The sequence below is a fragment of the Gopherus flavomarginatus genome, chromosome 23 (genome assembly GCF_025201925.1).
Source record: "Gopherus flavomarginatus isolate rGopFla2 chromosome 23, rGopFla2.mat.asm, whole genome shotgun sequence".
Classification (NCBI taxonomy): Eukaryota; Metazoa; Chordata; order Testudines; family Testudinidae; genus Gopherus; species Gopherus flavomarginatus.
This window is the reverse complement of record NC_066639.1, coordinates 11,358,259-11,379,865: the sequence shown is the minus strand read 5'-3', so window position 1 is coordinate 11,379,865 and position 21,607 is coordinate 11,358,259. Positions and strand designations below refer to the sequence as shown.

At 46.7% G+C, this 21,607-nt stretch overlaps 2 protein-coding genes across 2 annotated transcripts in view; both read left to right on the top strand.

The window, feature by feature from the left end:
• LOC127039421 (zinc finger protein 501-like) overlaps positions 1-11,532 on the top strand; it is a 238,988-nt gene extending 227,456 nt beyond the window's left edge. Inside the window, exons 3-5 of the mRNA XM_050933166.1 lie at positions 6,871-6,959; positions 8,299-8,415; positions 8,785-11,532. Of these exons, the coding sequence (XP_050789123.1) occupies positions 6,902-6,959; positions 8,299-8,415; positions 8,785-9,656 (1,047 nt within the window). The 5' untranslated portion in view covers positions 6,871-6,901 and the 3' untranslated portion in view covers positions 9,657-11,532. The remainder of the gene's footprint in view (positions 1-6,870; positions 6,960-8,298; positions 8,416-8,784) is intronic.
• The window catches only part of LOC127039738 (gastrula zinc finger protein XlCGF57.1-like), a 188,901-nt gene that overhangs the window by 11,036 nt on the left and 156,258 nt on the right, over positions 1-21,607 (top strand). Inside the window, exon 2 of the mRNA XM_050933596.1 lies at positions 815-897. Within this exon, the coding sequence (XP_050789553.1) occupies positions 815-897 (83 nt within the window). The remainder of the gene's footprint in view (positions 1-814; positions 898-21,607) is intronic.

Genomic DNA, 21,607 nt, shown 5'->3' with positions numbered 1-21,607 from the left:
TCTCTGGCATCCTTGTAACAACCTTTTATGTACTTGAAAACTGTGATCATGTCCCCTCTGAGTGTTCTGCAGACTCAACAAACCCAGTTTTTTCAATCTTCCCTCATTGGCCATGTTTTCTAGACCTTTATTCATTTTTGTTACTCTTCTCTGGACTTTCTCCATTTTGTCCACATCTTTCCTGAAATGTGGTCCCCAGAACTGGACACACTACTCCAGTTGAGACCTAATCAGTGCGGAGTAGAGCAGCAGAATTACTTCTCGTGTCTTGTTAACAATACTCCTGCTAATACATCCCCAAATGATACTTACTGTTGCAAAAAAAGTGTAACTCTGTTGACTCATATTCTGCTTCTGATCCACTATTATCCCCAGATCCGTTTCCACAGCACTCCTTCCTTGGCAGTTATTTCCCATTTTGTATGATTGTTCCTTCCTAAGCGCTGTACTTTGCATTTGTCATTACTGAATTTCATCCTATTTACTTCAGACCATTTCTCCAGTTTGTCCAGATGATTTTGAATTTCTGTTCTATCCTCCAAAGTCCTTGCAACCCCTCCCAGCTTGGTATCGCCTGCAAACTTGATAAGTGTAACAGAGAGACTCTGCTGCTGGGTGGGTTTCACCATGTGTCAGAGGGTTACACCCTGGTAGGAGGGGGCTAGATCTGTACTGGAATAAGGTCACTCTGTGCTTCCCAGTGTGGCAGAACCTAGAATGTCTATTAGCAGGGGAAATCCTGGGGGGAATCAACATGTGGAAAGGAGAGAAACCCTGTGTGAATTTTCTCACATTGCCCTTCTCAACCTGGCAGGCTACAGAATAACGTCCACGTTTTGCTCCAGATCATCCCATCCTCCCAGGGGGAAGGCAATGGCTGCAATGGAGCTGGCTCAGGTAAGGGATTCTCAGGGAGCTGGTGGTGGTTTCTGCTTGGAGAGAGAGAAGCGGTAAATGTATAGGAGGGTGGGAGCCAGTGATGAGCTGCCAAAATATTAACAACAGGTTCCTTCCTCCTCACTTCATGAGGGGCTCATGCCCCCCCGGAGGTCGTGCCCCATCCAACCCCCCCCTGTTCCTTGACACCCCCCCCCCCAGGGACCCCTGATCCATCCCCCCCTTCCCTGTCCCTGACTGCCCCCTGCCACCCCATCAAACCTCTCCTCTCATTCTTGTTGCCCCCTCGGAACCTCTGCCCCATCCAACCATCCCTTCTCTCTGTCCCTGACTGCCCCCTGCCACCCCATCAAACCTCTCCTCTCATTCTTGTTGCCCCCTCGGAACCTCTGCCCCATCCAACCATCCCTTCTCTCTGTCCCTGACTGCCCCCCACCACCTCATCCAACCCCTGCTCCTTCCTGACAGCCCCCTGGGACCCTTGCCCCCATTCAATTCCCTTGTTCCCTGCCCTCTGACCGCCCTGACCCCTATCCACCCCCCACAACCCACCAAACACCCCCTCGCTGCTCCCTGCCCCTTACCACACTGCCTGGGGCCAGGACTGGGACCGCTCTGCCGGGACCACGACTGGCGCCGCAGGACTGAACTCCCTGAGCCGGGCTGTAGCCGCTCGCCCGGGACCGGTGCTGCGGGGCCTGAGCTGGGCCGGGTCGGAGCCGCTCAGCCGGGACCAGCCCCGAGCCACGGGTGCTTAGACAGGACCCGGCTGGGGTGCTCGGCCAGGGCAAGGGGGAGCCGCTCAGGTGGAGCTGGACTGAGCCACGCGCGCCACTCCCCCCCCCCCCGGCCCACGTTACCTGCCTGCTGCTTGTTTCAGGCTTCCTGTGAACATTTGATTCGCAGGAAGCAGGGGATGGGGAGGAGAAGGAGGATGGGGCTTTCAGAGGAGAGGGGGAGGTGGGCTGAGGGCTGGGTGGACAGCTACCCGAGCCTTTGTTAAATTTAAAAGCTTTTTTAGAAGCAGTTGTCCTGGAACACCCTGTTCTAAAAAGGCTTGTAAATTTAACAACCTGTTGATGCGAACCGGCTGAAGCTCACCACTGGTGGTATCTGCTAGAGGTGGTGGGAGGCAGGAAATATCTTTAGTGGAGAAAAAGAGGGGACAGGATGTGACAAAACTGCTGAGACTTGTGTACTCTAGGGTGTGATGGGTTCTCACCCCGGGATGCAGTCTGAGGGGCTTCTGGGAACCGCTGTGCCCTCTAACCATCAAGCTGGGCTGGCCCTTCTCACACTGCTTTGCTGGAGATTCAGCCTGCCTCTCCAGGGCCTGTTATCACCCAACACGACAGCAGGTGGCTCCATGCAGCCAACTAATTTACCTGAGTGCGTTACCTAAGCCACTCAAGGAGAGAGAGAAGACAACAGCCAATTTCCCAGCGATAAGTGTTAGCAAACAGATCAAAGCAGATTACCTAGCAAATAACCGAAAACTCAAACCAAGCCTAACATGCTAGATGGAGAGAATTAGCAATTTCTCACCCTGACTGATGACACAAGCAGTCCACCAAGTTTCCATACCAAGCTAGAAATCCCTTTACCCTGGAACCAGCACTTCCCCCAGTTCGGTCTTTGTTCCTCAGGTGTTTCCAGGAGTTCTCTTGTGCGGGGTATGAAGCCAAGAGCTGATGTCACACTCCACTTATGTAGCTTTTCCATATGCCAGGAACCCTTTGTTCTAACCTCAGTTCCCAGTCCGGTTTGTGGAAAAATACAGGTAGCAAAATGAAGTTCATTGTCATGTGGTCTGGTCACATGCCCTGCTGAATCACAGTAGCCATGACTCCTAGGCTGGCTGAACCGTTCACAGGAGGGCTAAGCTCTTCCACAGTCCATTGTCTTTGTTGATGAGCCATGAACACTGTCTGGCTTCTTCATTGTTGTACCTGAAAGGCTCGTTGTGGCTGTTAACCCAGAGTAAGCACATTTGAAAGATAGATACAGAGTCAATATCCATAGCACAGGTAAGATAATCATATTCAGCAAATCATAACTTTTCCAGTGACACCACACATGAGACACTTTGTACAAAATGAGTCATGTCCTAATCATATTATAATCCTGCCACTATGTTGAATATGGGCTGTAGTGTCAGATAGGTTCTAATTTCAAGGCACAGGCTTTGGGAATGAAACTTCCCCTCTTTGTGGAACAGGAAATAACTCTCCAGTCAGGGCTGGGACAACTTCCCAGACTCCCAGTGCTGAAACCTGAACCTCCTGACACTTCATTAGTTACCCCCATCCCTAGTCTTTGTGGCAACTGCAAACTTTATCGGTGATGACTTTATATTCTCTTCCAGGTCATTGATAAGAATGTTAAATAGCACAGGGCCAAGATGAAATCCTTGTGGGAACCTGCTAGAAAGAAATCCACTCGACCATGGTTCCCTATTTAAAATCCCAGTTTTTAATTTATTTAATGTATGCCCTGTGTATTTTGTATCTTTCTAGTCAAAATATTGTGCTGAACCAACTCATGTGCCTACATATATTACATCAGGACTATTAGCTGCAAGTAAACTTTTGATCTCATCCAATAAGGATATCCAGTTAGTTTGATAGAATCTATTGTGTCTAAACCTTTTTAATGGGTACTAATTATATTACTCTCCTTTCTTTCTTAGTGAAATCCAGTATTGGCTGCTCCATTCTCTTGCCCAGTATCGATTTCAGACTGACACACTTGTAATTAGCTGCGTCATCTCTTTTATACTTTTTAAATATTGGCACAGCATTAGCTTTATTCCAGTCTTCTGGAATGTCCCAAGTGTTCCAAGTCCTAATTAAAATCAACATTAACAGTCCACCACGCTCCTCCAGCAGCTCTTTCAAAACTCTAATTATCTGGACCATTGTTAGGATTAATTTTGTCCTTTTAAAAACTTCCTTCTTATTTTCATTGGTTGATCATTGATTTCTGATAGCTTCCCTTGCCAACTTTCTACAATTCTGACCTTCAAACTTCTATTCTTTACTATTGACTTCCCCTTTCTTCCATATATTTTATTTGGAGAGTGTTGGAATTCCTACCAGGGAGCTACCAGCACGGTCCAGAGACAGCCCCATCTCCTATATTAAGCTCTGGCTTGTAGCTATGTGATAAATGTGACGACCCTGCTTCCGTCTGTCAGCTGGGAGACACAAAGGTTCTCTCTTCCTCCTGGCTGCTCTAAGCAAGGTGAGGTGGGACTCTGTTAACATGTGCGTCCTGGAGCTTCCATTTACCTGGTGCTGCTGTTCCGTGAATAGTGGGGTTGTGAGTTGGGCAGCAGGTCCTGAGTGTTGGACTCTTGTTCTTTCAGGATCCGGTGACTTTCGAGGAGGTGGCTGTGTATTTCACTAGGGAGGAATGGGCTCTTCTGGACCCTGTTGAGAGAGCCCTCTACAGGGATGTCATGCAGGAGAACTATGAGACGGTGACCTCGCTGGGTAAGGAGTCCTGTCCCCTGGGTTATTAGAAGCTGTGGGGTCTCTAAAGAACCTGAGCAGTAATAACTTTATACCTTTATTCATCATTCAAGTTTTGACAAGTTTTTGTCCCCCTTTTTTTCCTTATCTCCTATACACTAGCAGGCAGCAGGGAGGAAGGAGGTCATAAGGGATGAGGAGGGAACACAAGAAGCTCCCAAGGCGCCAGGAGGTGGTGCCGGCTGCGAGTAATGGGAAGAAGGAGACGGGAGTGTGGAGGAAGGGCACCCAGGAAGTGGGCTGGGTGGGTCAGTGGGAGGGAGGAAAGGTTTGAGGATCTAGAGCTGTGGAGGATCCCAGACCTTTAACCCTGAATCCCTACCCAAACCTCAGGTAAATCCTAGACTTGAGCATAACCACTCTCGCAAAGCCTCAACTTAATATAAGGCCCTGAACTGTAGCAAGCTTAGGCTATGTTTACTAAATCGTATCACTAAATCGACCATGGCTAGATCGATCTCAGAGCATCAATCCCGGCTGTAGTGTCGACCTGCCCTTAATAACCCATTTCTTTATGCTCACCTCTTTGCCTCCACACATGTTCCAAAATAATAAGTAATACTCTGATCATGGCATCTTACCTCTAGCAAGTATAAAACTGCCCACAAGACGTGAGACTAGCTCATAGATCGTAAAATCAGGGCAGGGTCAAGAAGAGTGAGGGTTTGGAGAGAGTCTTGTCCCCCTCTCCCCATCTACAGCAGCCACAAGCTGTCTTCCCTCCAGGCTCCTTGGATCTTTGAACCTGTCCCTCCTGAGGTTACGTAGCCCAGTTCTTGTTTCTTACATTCTCCTTTTCCAGAAGAATTAGAGGCTGTTGCTCCTGAATGTTAGCGTTTAATTCCCCAGCCTTCTCCTCCCACCGGGGGAGTTTAATTCTCCCTCCCATTTCACCTGAGTCACTAGATTTCCTAATTCCCCAAAATGTGCTTTTGCAATGTCACCGTTCAGGGGTAGCTAAGCCTTTGACCTGCCTCCATGGTCTGCTCATGGAATGGCCCCTCAGGTATCAGGCCTCCAGCCAGCCCCTCTCTATGGATAGGGACTCACATGCGTCTCCTTTTTGACCAGTGTGTGAGGATTGCAGCTTGTCCTCCACTGTGTTTGCTGGACTAATGTCCATTTCCTGTGCTTTGCTTTCTCTCCAGGGGCTGCGAGCAGTGTGTGTGAGATAGAGGTGGGACTTTTGGTGATACTTGTATGATGCCAATACACACCTCAGTTTCCTGCCGTGATTGGTATTGCTATGATTATAAAGAGCAGGAGACATGAGGTGTTTTGTCACGTAGCTGTCATGGGGTGATATGAATGGGTCATTTAGGACTCACTGGGAGTAACCTACATCAATCTAATACCCAACAGAGACAAGAGAATGACTGTCACCCAGGGCTGCCCAGAGGATTAACGTTGCCTGGGGTCTTCGGTGGCGTGTCCCCCCTTATCTGCTCTGACACCGCAGAGCATTTTCCTCGTGTCCCCCTTACCAGCTGGAAGGAGGTTACTAGTGGAGTTCCTCAAGGATCGGTTTTGGGACCAATCTTATTTAACCTTTTTATTACTGACCTTGGCACAAAAAATGGGAATGTGCTAATAAAGTTTGCGGATGACGTGAAGCTGGGGGATATTGCTAACACGGAGAAGGACCAGGATATCATACAGGAAGATCTGGACCACCTTGTAAACTGGAGTAATTGTAATAGGATGAAATTTAATAGTGAAAAGTGCAAGGTCATGCACTTAGGGATTAATAATAAGAAGGTTAGGTATACATTGGGGACGCATCAGGTGGAAGCAACAGAAGAGGAGAAGGACCTTGGAGTATTGGTAGATCACAGGATGGCTATGAGCCGCCAATATGATATGGCCGTTAAAAGAGCTAATGCGGTCTTAGGATGCATCAGGCAAGGTATTTCCAGCAAAGATAAGGAGGTGTTAGTACCATTATATAAGGCACTGATGAGACCCCACCTGGAATACTGTGTGCAGTTCTACTCTCCCATGTTTAAGAAGGATGAATTCAAACTGGAACAGGTTCAGAGACGGGCTACTAGGATGATCCGAGGAATGGAAAAACCTGTCATATGAAAGGAGACTCAAAGAGCTTGGCTTGTTTAGTCTAGCCAAAAGAAGGCTGAGAGGGAATATGCTTGCTCTTTATAAATATATCAGAGGGATTAATATTAGGGAGGAAGAGAAATTATTAAGCTTAGTACCAATGTAGACACAAGAACAAATTGGTATAAACTGGACACTAGGAAGTTTAGACTTGAAATTAGATGAATGTTTCTAACCATTAGAGGAGTGAAGTTCTGGAACAGCCTTCCAAGGGGATTAGTGGGGACAAAAGACATATCTGGCTTTAAGATTAAGCTTGATAAGTTTATGGAAGGGATAGTATGATGAGATTGCCAAAATTAGGCTATCGATCTTTGATTATCAGCAGATAAGTATGCCCAGTGGTCGATGATGGGATGTTGGATGGGATGGGATCTGAGTTACTGCAGAGAATTTTTTCCTGCGTGCTGGCTGGTGAGTCTTGCCCACATGCTCAGGGTTTTAGCTGATCGCCATATTTGGGGTCAGGAAGGAATTTTCCTCCAGGGCAGATTGGTAGAGGCCCTGGAGGTTTTTCGTCTTCCTCTGCAGTGTGGGACATGGGTCACCTGCTAGTGGATTCTCTGCAGCTTGAGGTCTTCAAACCACAATTTGAAGACTTCAATAACTCAGACATAGTTTAGGGGTTTGTTATAGAAGTGGATGGAGAGTGTTCTGTGGCATGCTTTGTGCAGGGGTCGGACTAGATGATCACATTGGTCCCTTCTGACCCTAGAATCTATGAGTCTATGAGCTCTGATGCCGCAGAGCATTTGCCCTGTTTCCCTGTTCCTGTTCCCCCTCCTGTTTGACTCAGTTTATATAGTAATATTCTCAGCTGTACCTTTGCTTAACCAATCATTGTACTGAAATTTAATTAACCAATCCTAACACATTGAAACATAATTCTCTAACCAACTGTATCCCACTACCTAATTAACTTACACCTAGCAAAATTAATTATACAGCAGACAAAAACAATTGGCGAATCAGACTGATTAACATTGTAAAGCGGTGGCCATAAAGATAAAAAAATACAAAAATGAGAGTTTCACAACCACAAGCATTGAGTAGTGATTTCTTGCCAAACCAGGCTGCTATCAAACTAAGTTTTCTTTAACCGTCTTAAGATCTGTTTCTTTATCTGGTGGTGATGGGTACTATCAGGACAGGATCATCTTCCTAACAGTCCAATAGCACCTTATTTCAGTGTGACTGGTTTGGGATGTGAGAATGTGACCCTTTGCTTCCCAGCTTATGGCTGCCCCTGCTGCTTAGCCAAAGGTCTTAGCCTAAGGACAAGGCCTCAGTCTGTCACAGTAAGAGAAGGCCCTTACAAATACAGACAGTGATTTTGATTCTTTGTTTTCATACTCCTGTAAGTAGCTCAGTGATAAAAATACCCCTAAGTTCTTAAACTATAGGCTTTACAGGCAGGCCTGAATATCTCTATTCTAATAGTGGGTTCTGTCCTTTATCCCATTCTGTGCCTGTCTTGTGTATTTAGATTATAAATTCTTCAGGGCATGGGCCATCTACTATTCTGTGTTTGTTCTTGTCCTAAGACCATGGGGACACACTTTTAGTTGCTCCTTAGCACTAATGTAATGAATATTATTTATAATCATCATAACTCTCCTGCCTCTTTGAGGCAAGGAAGCTGGCCTTGCAATGTTACTGCTTAACAATGAGCTGGGGGTTAAAACCATGTTGTGTTCTTTGTGACAAGTATCCCACAAATTCTACTGACTTCCCTGGTTTTCTTTGCCTGCAGTAGGGTTTCCAGTTTCCAAACCTGATGTGATCTCCCAGGTGGAACGAGGGGAAGAGCCATGGGTTCCAGACCTCCAGGGCTGTGAGAAAGAAGTGCTTCCAAGAGCTACCTGCACAGGTGAGGACTTGGTTAAACCAACTCAACAACTGTGTGGGAATGCAGGAAACATTTGGGATGCCCTACGAAGACCCTGTGAGCTCTCCAAGTTCAAGATTGTTCCCTGCAGATGCGGAATCATAATGGCAGATGTGACTCATCGCTTCCCTCCTATTCTGACTGACAACTGGCAGCAGGTCGCTTCGCGATCTCACTTTCCTCTGAGTGTTCTCGTGAGTTGCAGACCAAAACTGATCCCTTCCTCTCTTCTCTGGGGAAGGTTTTGGGGAAAATCAGCTCCTGATAGGTTTGATCTCTCCCACACATATTTTGAATTGTTCATCCCTTTTTCCATTCCACTCTCTGAGATTTTCTTTCTTTCCGGTGCAGGTAATGACCTGTGTCTGGATTCTCTGTGTCTCCCATCAGGTGATGGGATGGTGAGTGAGAATGAGGAGGAGAAACCCCATCAGGAAGATGCTGAGCGAAGAGAAGCACATGGAATGTTATCAGGAAGATCCAAAGAGAATGTTTCCAGGAGTTGTGCACTCCCAGAAAAAGCAAAAGCCTGTGAGACTCAGGGGAGGCCAGAAGGAAACTTTAGTAGCCTCTCAGACCTTATAACAAGCGGTAGAATCAACTTGGAAAAGACACACTACAGGTGCCATGAGTGTGGGAAAAGCTTCAATCGGAGCTCTACTCTGAACACACATCGTAGAATCCACACAGGAGAGACGCCCTACACATGCGCTGAGTGTGGAAAAAGCTTTAGTTGGCGCTCAAACCTTATCAGACATTGTAGAATCCACACAGGAGAGACGCCGTACACATGCTCTGAGTGCGGGAAAAGCTTCAATCAGCGCTCAACCCTTATCAAACATCGTAGAATCCACACAGGAGAGAAGCCCTACACGTGTTCTGAGTGCGGGAAAAGCTTTAGTTGTAGCTCAATCCTTATCAGACATCAGAGAATCCACACAGGAGAGACACCTTACGCGTGCACTGAGTGTGGGAGAAGCTTTAATCGGAGCTCACACCTTATCGGACATCACAGAATCCACACAGGAGAGATGCCTTACACGTGCACTGAGTGTGGGAAAAGCTTCAATCGGAGCTCTACCCTGAACGCACATCGTAGAATCCACACAAGGGAGATGTCCTACACATGCTCTGAGTGCGGGCAAAGCTTCAATCAGTGCTCAAGGCTCATTAGACATCAGAAAATGCACAGGAGAGAGAATTGTAATAAATCCCTTGACTAGGGTTGGCAAAAATGATTTAAAAAAAAAATCACATTAGTTAATTCCCACATAGTGATTTTTGCATCTTCTTCACCGTGGTGTCTCAGCTCCACCAGATAAGTTGCCACCTTCTGCCTTTTGCAGCTCATCCTTCTTTGGGGTCAGTCCTATGATCTTTTCTATCAACTCCTTTCCTTTTGAGTCATAGGAGTGTGTATCCCTCCAGCCAGCAATGTTCATGAGTTCCAAGTTGGGAGAGAGGTTTGATCCCAGCAAGGTACACTGAGGCAAAAACTACCTGTGCCTTCCATCCACTAGGACTGTACATGGCGTTGGCTGCTCAAGTTAGTGATCTTAATGTAAAAAGTTGTAGTGCAAATGCAGCCCAGGTGCAGTGGTTGGCATTAGCTTTCCCCTTGACCTGACCTAAACTCCATCACTTTTCCTAGTCTAAACTAACCTTGAGCATCACGATTATCCTGTTCCCCCATTTCAAAGCAATTCTTAGTCATCGAGTTCTCCCTTGGGGAACAAATTGTTTCATTCCCAGTTGTTCTGATGTTGCTCCAGGTTGTGCTGGAGAGCAGATATTTTTATTATTATTTTCCGCACTTAAAATATATTGAACTATAACAAAGAGCAGGAACAGGGCAAGGATAGGGAAAAAAGTCATTTCCTCCTCTGTAACAACAGACATAGAGTCTGTTATAGTTAGAGTAAGTCAGAGGGAGTCCCTTATTCCCCATCACTGTCCTCCTTCAATCCGTGCTAGAACCTAAGAATCCTTTTCCTTTCCCCAGTTGTGGGATGGGAGACTTCCAAAAGTGCTCCCTGTGCTATAGCACATGGCTAAGCTCAGAGAATAAACCCCAAATCTTCCCTGAGCTTTGCTTTTTGAATTCTGTATTTCTGATTGCTTCAAGCCTGGGCATTGTGATTATTAACCACTTTCTCTAGCACGGTTCCTACCACTGTTTCTGTAACATATTTTGTTTTTTATGGGACAGGGTTGTTATTCCTTTGCCTAGCCCCAACCTGGAAGGCCAGGTTGTCTGTTTTCTCTGGCCCCTCTCCGCAGACAAATCTGACAGGGTTGAACCTGCCTGGAGCAAACAAAAAGCCCCACCAGTCACACACACAAAGCAGATAGACATACACAAGACATAGAAGAAACTGAATAATTTGAGCTATCAACATTTCCACTTTCCCACAGCATGATAGTTCTGAAGCTTGTTTTCATTTGTTTCTTTTCTTGGAACCAGAACTGGGGAAAGAGAACACTGGAGTCAATGGAATTACAGCAGGAAGGGATAAGTCTCATGATTTGTCACTAACCAAAGGCTTTGTAAACAGAGCGCTGATGTTACTGAATGGTCTGGCTAACCCTGCAGTTAGAAACAATCAGCTCTGTGGGTGGTAAATTGACAGGCTTTGCTGTTGATCATGAAATAGCAGCTGTTGAAAGGTAATATGCTTCTATTTCAATGCCTCTGGAAGTACAGAAAACAATGATCTGTGTTAAAGGCAAGTTGCCATTTCTCAGAGCCCCAATTTCTATTGTGTGTGTACAGGAAGGTTTGAATGTGTAGCAGGTAGTTTGGTAAAGCCTAGCTATTTTATGCATGTAACAGGCTCCTGCCCACCTGCAGCAGAGGTTTCAGTCACATACTATGGCAACTTACTGAATGTCACACAAATTAGTCCATTCCTCCCCATAGTCAGTCTCTGACCGGAATGTTAGAATGAGGCAGAGAAGTGGAAAAGTATCGCAGTAGGAATACATTAAAAAGTGGGATGAATCAGAGCTGGGGTGCAGACAGAACCTGTTCTACAGCTGGTGAAGTGATAGAGACACACTCCCACTAGTGCAGGCTCTGAAATAACGGCAGAAGCAGATCAGAGAATGAGCTCATGTGGGAGCTATGGGCAGCTGCCCTGTCAGTGCATCACTCACCTGGCAGGTGTTACACAAAACACAGCACTTCCCCTCTGGAAGAGAAACACTTCCTCCCACTGCCACCAATTCATTATACTGTCCATGAGGCTGTTTGTCCTGCAGGACTTGGATCTCTTTGGGTGGTCCATGGTGATACATAAAAGAGCAGGACTCATCCCAATGGAAATCTCTTCACTTCTTTCTTAGTGTTACCTTCTTATCTCTGGCTTTGGAGATGACATTAGCCTTATCCTGTCTTTATTTTAGGTAGGATTTTGATCACCTTCTGGGGCTTGGCAGCTTACAACTTTTGAGGGCTTTTCTCTGCCTTTTTGGTCCCTGCTGCAGTCAGTACATGCTAGACATGGGCATGGTGACCTTCCTGAGGATCTTGACAGCTTTAGCCAGCTTCTTGGGGGCTATTTTCCTGCTCACAGCCACTGTCATCTTCTCATGCCTTGTTCTGGAGGGCCAGCTGCTGGTTGAATGGGAAGGATCCAAAGTACTGGTGACTTTAGCCCACACCAAGTTGCCTTTGCTTGTCAGACTCCTGAACCCCAGCTGGACGTGGCTCTTGTTCTTCTGCACAGCACAGCCCTGGACAGGAGGGATCTGCAAATGTACATTCATATGATCCCTTTGTTTAATGGATGAAAACATAAACTCTACACTTAGAGGACTGGATCTGCTTTCAGCTGATGGTGAGGTTTGCTAGGTTTTTATGCATTTGGACAGTGAAATGTTTAGTGTTTACATTCATTTCAAGCATCCCCGTATAGTGGAGCTCCTGAACATAATGGAGAATGGAAATGAACATGTTTTCCCTTTTTTCAAAAATAAAAATAAGAAAATAGCAGGCTTATTAGAGGGCACTTGAATTTGAAGCAAGGACCCCTTACTCTTCAGTCAAAGACTCTACCACTGAGGTTTACCCCAATGAGAGCAGATACTTTCCCCATTGTAGCTGTGGCACATCAGTGATTCCAATAGCAGGGGCAGGTTCTCTCTGGGGCACAGAGATATTTCGGGGAGTTGGTGGCTCCTTTCTTTCCTCACTCTGGAGTAAACTCAGTTTTTTATTCCATGGTACCTGTTTTATGGAATAACAACAGCAGCTTGAAGAAAGAGGAGAGTAACTATCTCATTCTGAGAGCTGCTGAAGGTGGCCACGTCCCCTCTGTCTGACCATTGCCATTGCAGGAGGGAAGGTTTCAATGGAATTGAATGCCTTGGCTCAAACTAGAGACACAGAAAGGTTTTGCTGTTCGTTGAACAGCAAAGGAAATTGTGTCGGTATGTGAAACTGAGGAGGGACATAAAATGCCCACAGAGTGGCGCAATGCCCTAATCCAGGCCTGTACAACTCGTAAAGCGGCAAGGGCCACATTACTCTAAAGTAAACAGCTGAGGGCCAAAACCCCCTTTGCCTGTGATGAGTGGCTCATACTGCAGTTTGCCCCAGTGAATGAGGGCTAGAGGGAGACTGGGCAGTAGCTAAGACTGAGGTGAAGTGGAGATAGTGGGTGGAGGTTCCCCTGGTATGGGGATACCCATAACTGTAGGGGTACTGCCAGGTTAAAAGGGGCACCGGGGTCCTGGGAGGGACAGGTGTCCAGCTGTAGTAAGGCAGATCGCCGGCCTGCGGAGGGCGCTCTGACGTCTGGAGAGCTAATTCCCAAGATGATCAGCAGGAGGTGCCGCCAGGTGAGTCTGCCCCTTCTTACATTGGGGAAGAATGAACATGGTTTTTGTAAAGGAAAATCATGCCTCACAAATCTACTATAATTCTTTGAGAGAGTCAACAAGCATGTGGATAAAGGTGATCCCGTGGATATAATATACTTAGATTTTCAGAAAACCTTTGACAAGGTCTCTCCTCAAAGGCTCTGAAGCAAAATGGGATAAGATGGAAGGTCCTCTCTGGGATAGGTATGGTTCAAAGGCAAGAAAGAAAGGGTCTGGTTTTCAGAATGGGGAAGTAAATAGTGGTGTCCCCCTGGGGTCTGTATTGGGTCCAGCACTGTTCAACATATTCCTAAGTGATCTGGAAAAAGGGGTAAACAGTGAGATGGAAACATTTGCAGATGATACAAATCAGCTCAAGTTAGTTACGTCCAAAAAAGAGTGCAAAGTGTGACAAAGGGATCTCACCAAACTGTGTGACTGGGCAGCAAAAAGGCAGATGAAATTCAATGTGGATAAATTCAAAGTTATGCACATAGGAAAACATGATCCCAACTCTACATCTAAACTGATGAGGTCTAAATTTTGCTCTTACAACTTAAGAAAGAGATCTTGGAGTCACTGTGGATACTTCTCTGAAAACATCTACTCAATGTGCATCGGCAGTTAAAAAACAAGCAAAATGTTGGGAAGTCATTAGGAAAGAGATGGCTAGAAAGACAGAAATATAATATTGCCTGTCTATGAATCTATTGTATGCCCACATCTTGAATATTGGAGCTGGTCCCCCATCTCAAAGAGATATATCGGAATTGGGAAAGGTATGGAAAAGAGCCACCAAAATAATTAGGAATCTTGAACAGCTTCTGTGTGAGGTGAGATTAATAAGACTGAGGGGAGTTTTCAGCTTGGAAAAGAGATGACTAAGGGGGGACTAGGATAGAGATCTATAAAATGATGACAAGTATGGAGAAGGTAAATAAGGAAGTATCAGAGGGGTAGCCATGTTAGTCCGGATCTGTAAGGAAGTGTTATTTACTCCTCATAACACAAGAACTAGCGGTCACCCGATGAAATGAATAGACAGCTGGTTTAAAACAAACCAAAGAAAGTATTTCTTCACCCAACACACAGTCAACCTGGGGAAACTTTGCTAGAGGATGCTGTGAGTGCGAAGACTATAACACCAAAGAACTAGATAAGTTGATGGAGGAGAGGTCCATCATTGGCTATCAGCCAGGATGGGCAAGGATACAAAACCATGTTCTTGAAGTGTCCCTAACCTCTGTTTGCCGGAAGCTGGGAATGGGTGACGGGATGGATTGCTTGATGATTCCCTGTTCTGTCAATTCCCTCGCGGGCACCTGGCATTGGTTAGGATGTGGGGATAGGAGGATAGGATTCTAGGGTGGCTGGACCATTGGTCTGATCCAGTGTGGCTGTTCTTATGACCAATAGAGGGCAGTCCCCACCAGCAATATTTATATTTGGTGCACTGAAAGGGCTAACTTTCCAAAGGTGACCAAAATGATTAGTGAAAGTATTTTGGAGAAAAACACTTAACAGAACAATGTAAATGAAAATTGGAAGCTGTTGTTTAAGGAGCTTGTTAGATGGGGCATAAGCCACATTGCATAATTAGCTGAGCTTGCAATGACCTTCCACTCAACTTGCTGACATTTCTCCATCTGCAAATGTGGTACCCATTTTAAAATCTAGATCCAATCAATTACAACACGTCAGGGAAGATTCTAGGCATCAGTGATCTGATCATTGGGTTGATGGAGGTAAACGACATTCCCATAAGGCTCCCACCCTCTTCCCAAGAGCCATCCTCATTCTCTCTACCCTTTCTGCTCCCACATCCTCCGCAAACTTTCGAAGACAGATGCCTGGTGATGGCCTTTGCTCGTGGGAATGTCGCCTAGTGGTCAGGGTTTTGGTCCCACGAGGGGGGGAGGGTGCAGCAGATGGCAAGAGAGCCCAGGGGCTTCCCATGGGCTCTGACCCAGGCCACTCTGAGGGCAACACTTCCTACCACCCTGCTATTGTCCAAAGTGTGCAGTTTATCACAGGAAGCTCTGACGGGTGTCAGCTCACTGCTTGGCACCTCTTCTCAGCTGGGCATGTCATGGCAGCTCTCTCCTTCTTGGAGTGGCAGCTGTCTCAGTTACGCTGACAGATCCGGGTTGGTGACTTGTCAGTGGGTGGGGTCGAAGTGGGAACTCAGGAGCTTAGTGAATGGGCCTCTACAGCATGAACTAAAAGCCACCTGGCTGCTAGCTAAGACTGTAGAAAAGACTCGTTTTCTCTCTCCCTCAAAGTGATCTTGATACCACTAGCTGGGGCACACCACCACACCCTGGAGGTGTGTGAGTTACATACTTGCCCTAGCTGAGGAAGCGTATCCTGAGCTTCAGAGAGTTCCCAGCTGTAATCCTGGACGACCCCTGTAACAATTGGCCTCTGGCAGGACACTGCTGAGAGTATCAATTCAGGACAAATTGCTTGGAGCAGGGCAGTCACAGTCCTGCCTAGAATATGAGGCAAGTGTACTAGAGAACCAGAGAGCACAGCCGCTCCGTGTCAGAGCCCCAGAGATCCTGTAGAAATGATGAGCTGCATGCCATTCTGGGGGGTGCCCCTGCAACAACCCCACCTGTTGCTTCCCTCCTTCCCCAACCCTTCTGGGCTACAGTGGCAGTGTCCCGCCCCCCATTTGTGTAATGAAGTAATAAAGAATGCAGGAGTGAGAAACACCGACTTCTTAGTGAGATAAAATGAGGGGGAGGAAGCCTCCAGCTGCTATGATAGTCCAGGCAGGACATTAAAGGGTGGGGGGGAGAGGAGCCCACCTTCCCGCTGCTATGATAGTCCAGGCAGTACAGAATCTTTTCATTAGACTTGAAAGGGCAGGGAGGGACTGATGGAGCTCAGCCTCTAGTTGCTATGATGGAGACAGTTACCAACCGTTCTGTAGTATCTGCCAGGAATGACCAGGGGTCATTCTCATTTTTACCCAGGTGCCCCGGCCGACCTCACCGAGGCCAGCCAGGAGCACTCACAGGCTGATGGTGATAATGGATAGCAGTCATATTTTACCATCTGCCATCAGGAAGAAGATGCTGGTCAGCGCTACAGCACCTCATCTACCAGCAGCATGCGGTAGTCATAGGGTGACACTGAAAAAGGCGAGAAACTTTTTTTTCCCTTTTTTCTTTCGGGGGGGGGGGTGGAAGGGTGTAAATTGATGACATATACCCTGAAACACCCAGGAAAATGTTTTTGACCCTTCAGGCACTGGGAGCTCCTTCAAGAATACAAATACTTTTCAGAGACTGCAGGGATTGTGGGATAGCTGTACCCTCTCCCTCCCTCCATGAGCATCCATTTGATTCTTTGGCTTTCCGTTATGCTTGTCACGCAGCACTGTGTTGTGGACTCTGTATCATAGCCTGAAGATTTTTTCAAATGCTTTGACATTTCATCTTCTATAACGGAGCTGTGATAGAACAGATTTGTCTCCTCATAGAATGATCCGATCCAATATCTCTTGTATGGTCCATGGTGGAGCTTTTTTTGGATTTGGGACAGCATCACCACCTGTGCTGATCAGAGCTCCTGTCATAAACAGATAGCTAAGGGTTAGTGTTCTTTTACCTGTAAAGGGGGTAACACCAGTAACCTGAAACACCTGACCAGAGGACCAATCAGGAAACAAGACTTTTTCAAATCTGGGTGGAGGGAAGTTTGTGTGTGAGTTCTTTGTTCTCTGTCTTGTGTCTGTACCCACTTGGCTATGAGAGTGATTTTTCTGTTTCCTGGCTTTCTAAACTTCTGTTTCCAATTTGTAAGTACAAGATAGTAAGACAATAAGGTTTATATTGTTTTGTTTTTGTATTTACATGTGTGTAGTTGCTGGAGTGTTTTGAATTGTATTCTTTTTGAATAAGGCTGTTTATTCATATTTCTTTTAAGCAATTGACTCTGTATTTGTCACTTTAATACAGAGAGACCATTTATATGTCCTTTTCTTTCTTTTTATATAAAGCTTTCTTTTTAAGACCTGTTGGAGTTTTTCTTTAGTGGGGACTCCAGGGAATTGAATCTGTAGCTCACCAGGGAATTGGTGTGGGGGAAGAAGTCAGGGGGAAAATCTCTGTGTGTTAGATTTACTAAGCCTGGCTTTGCATATCCTCTGGGTGAAAGTGGAGGGAGAGGGATTAGACCTCTCGGTACTTCTGTTTCCAGGACTGGAAACAGGGAGGGTGGAGTCCCTCTGTTTATATTCATGGAGCTTGCTTCTGTATATCTCTCCAGGAACCCAGGGAGGGAATACCTGGAAGGGAGAAGGGGGGGAAATGGTTTATTCCCCTTTGTTGTAAGACTCAAGGAATTTGGGTCTTGGGGTCCCCAGGGAAGGTTGTTGGGGGGACCAGAGTGCCCCAAAACATTCTAATTTTTTTGGGTGGTGGCAGCTTTACCAGGTCCAAGCTGGTAACTAAGCTTGGAGGTTTTCATGCTAACACCCATATTTTGGATGCTAAGGTCCAAATCTGGGAAAAATGTTATGACATGAGTGGCAGCGTTGTGGGAAAGATATAATATTCCTACTGGCTTCTGGATTCTATTTTTCTTTTCTCTGCTAGAGGCTTTTAAGCAGAGAGGGTTTGGTGTAAAAAGGAACCAGAGGGAATTTTTTTTCTGTTCTCTCCTAGCAGTAGCTTGCATATTAAGCAAGGAACCATTAAGCTGTGACAAACGGGTCTTTTGTCAAACAATAGCACTCCGGTTGTGAGTCAAGTATCCAGCAATACACATGCAAATAAAGTGGTTTTTCTGGTTTACTTTACATTTAAAAGATTAGCTAGAGGAAGAAAGGGAAAAAGGCACTGTTACTAGGCAGACCCCAGGAGGTAACAGAGAACCTGCAGTACAGAGAATAAACACCGGAGGGCACCAGGATGTCACAAAAACCAGAAGCAGTACAGCTCGAAGCAATGGAAAAACAGAACTGCTCAGAAGACAAATGGCCAGAGATGAGGCAACTCAAAAACAAGAGATGGAAAGGCTACAAAAACAAGAAGAAGCCAAAAATGCAGCCCACCACAGAAAACTACAAGAAGAAGAGGCAGCCTACCGCCGAGACATGGAAAAACAACAAAAAGAAAGTGAAGAGAAAGAAAAACAGAGAAAACATGAACTGGACTTAGCGCAGGCTGGGCAGCATGCGCCAGCCAATCCTAACAACCCTTCGCCAATTATGGTTCCACATGCCAAGAAATTTCCCACCTACAAGGCAGGTGATGACACTGATGCCTTCTTAGAAAATTTTGAAAGAATCTGTCTTGGGTACAGCTTCCCTGAAGACCAGTACATGGTAGAATTGAGGCCGCAGCTCAGTGGACCTTTAGCAGAGGTGGCAGCTGAAATGCCTAAGGAGAAAATGAACAACTATAAACTTTTTCAAAGCAAGGCCAGATACAGAATGAGGATAACCCCGGATCATTCCCGTTGGCTTTTCAGAACCCAAAAGTGGAAACCAGATGTGTCATTTCCCAAACACACCTACTACGTTGGGAAAAATTATGAGACCTGGATATCAGGAAACAATGTTAAATCCATAGACGAACTGCACCTCCTCATACAAATGGAGCACTTCTTGGATGGTGTTCCTGAGGACATAACACAGTACATACAAGATGGAAAACCCAAAAATCTCACCGAGGCAGGGGATATTGGAGCCAGATGGACAGAAGTGGCAGAAAGCAAGAAAGCTACTGTCAAGGGGAACGAATACCCCAGAGGACACACCGACAATAAACCCTACAACCGAGGGCAACCAAAGACCCCACCTACAACCCAAGGAAAGCCACAGACACTCTATTCTCCCACCTCACCAGTCTCCAGTAACTCACCTCGACTCAGTGACCAGTCAGCTGGAAGATGCCTTAAGTGTAATGAACTGGGACATATCAAGGCCAACTGCCTAAAGAACATCAACCGAGTGCAAGTCATTACACCACCATCACACCAAAGATCCCCAGGCCCAGATGCCTCTCAAATACCCTTGGAGCGAAGGGAAATTTTGAGAGTGGATGGAAAGAAGGTGACTGCTTGGAGAGACACGGGGGCACAAGTGTCAGCTACCCACCAATCCTTCGTAGACCCCAAATTCATCAACCCAAAGGCCCAAGTGACAATTTACCCCCTCATGTCACAAGCTGTAGACTTGCCTACAGCTGAACTGCCTGTCCAGTGCAAAGATGGTCAGGAAAGTGGACCTTTGCAGTCTATGACAATTATTCCATCCCCATGCTACTGGGGGAAGACTTGGCCAACCAGGTGAAGAGGGCCAAGAGAGTGGGAATGGTTACATGTAGCCAAACCAGGCAAGCTTCCAGACCCATTCCTGTTCCTGAGCCATCCACAAATGCCCCGTCGGTGTTACCAGAGACCCAGACAGAGGTCGTGGATCCGGATTCCATGCCAACCACTGAAACAGCCACAGCACCTCCAATCCCAGGCCCGGAACTGGAACAGCAACTAGCACCAGCAATTGCAACCACAGCTTCAAACTCAATGCCAGAGGGCACCAGCGAGCCAGAACTGGCAGAAGCAACAGACAACCATACCCAAAAGGCTCAGCCAGAGCCTGAAATACCCTCAGGTGCACCAGCGGAGAGTGTTTTACCAGCAAGGGAAACAACCTCATTACCTACATTGCTTCCAGAGGGACCAAGTCCAAGTCCCCAATCTGAGGAAGAACTGGTGACCCCAGCCTCAAGGGAACAGTTCCAGACTGAGCAGGAAGCAGATGACAGCCTTCAGAAAGCTTGGACGGCGGCACAGAGCACCCCACCGCCTCTCAGCTCTTCTCACCGATCCCGGTTTGTTATAGACCAAGGACTTTTATACAAGGAGATTCTTTCTGGTGGACACCAGGAAGAATGGAAGCTGCAAAAACAGTTGGTGGTTCCAACTAAGTACCGGGGGAAGCTCTTAAGCTTAGCCCATGACCATCCCAGTGGCCATGCTGGGGTGAACAGAACGAAGACAGATGGGAAAGCCTTCCACTGGGAGGCAATGGGCAAGGACGTTGCCAAGTATGTCTGGTCTTGTGAGGTATGCCAAAGAGTGGGAAAACCCCAAGACCAGGTCAAGGCCCCTCTCCAGCCACTCCCCATAATTGAGGTCCCATTTCAGCGAGTAGCTGTGAATATTCTGGGTCCTTTCCCAAAAAAAAGACACCCAGAGGAAAGCAGTACTTACTGACTTTCGTGGACTTTGCTATCCGATGGCCGGAAGCAGTAGCTCTAGGCAACACCAGGGCTAATGCTGTGTGTCAGACCCTAACAGACATTTTTGCCAGGGTAGGTTGGCCCTCTGACATCCTTACAGATTCAGGATCTAATTTCCTGACAGGAACCATGCAAAAACTGTGGGAAACTCATGGGGTGAACCACTTGGTTGCCACCCCGTACCACCATCAAACCAATGGCCTGGTGGAAAGGTTTAATGGAACATTGGGGGCCATGATACGTAAATTCATCAACGAACATTCCAATAATTGGGACCTAGTGTTGCAGCAGTTGCTGTTTGCCTACAGGGCTGTACCACATCCCAGTTTAGGGTTTTCACCATTTGAACTTGTGTATGGCCACGAGATTAAGGTGCCATTACAGTTGGTGAAGCAGCAATGGGAGGGGTTTACACCTTCTCCAGGAACTAACATTCTGGACTTCGTAAGCAACCTACAAAGCACCCTCCGACACTCTTTAGCCCTTGCTAAAGAAAACCTAAAGGATACTCAGGAAGAGCAAAAGGCCTGGTATGACAAACCTACCAGAGAGCGTTCCTTCAAGGTAGGAGACCAGGTTATGGTCTTGAAGGCGCAACAGGCCCATAAGATGGAAGTATCATGGGAAGGGCCATTCATGGTCCAAGAGCGCCTAGGAACTGTGAACTACCTCATAGCATTTCCCAATTCCTCACTAAAGCCCAGAGTGTACCATGTTAATTCTCTCAAGCCTTTCTATTCCAGAGACTTACAGGTTTGTCAGTTTACAGTCCATGGAAATGATGCTGAGTGGCCTGAAGGTGTCTACTACGAAGGGAAAAAAAGACGGTGGCATGGAAGAGGTGAACCTCTCAACCACCGTGGAACGTCTGCAGCGGCGACAAATCAAGGAGCTGTGCACTAGCTTTGCCCCATTTTTCTCAGCCACCCCAGGATGGACTGAACGGGCATACCACTCCATTGACACAGGTAATGCTCACCCAATTAGAACCTCACCCTACCAGGTATCTCCTCACACCCAAGCTACTATAGAACGGGAGATCCAGAACATGC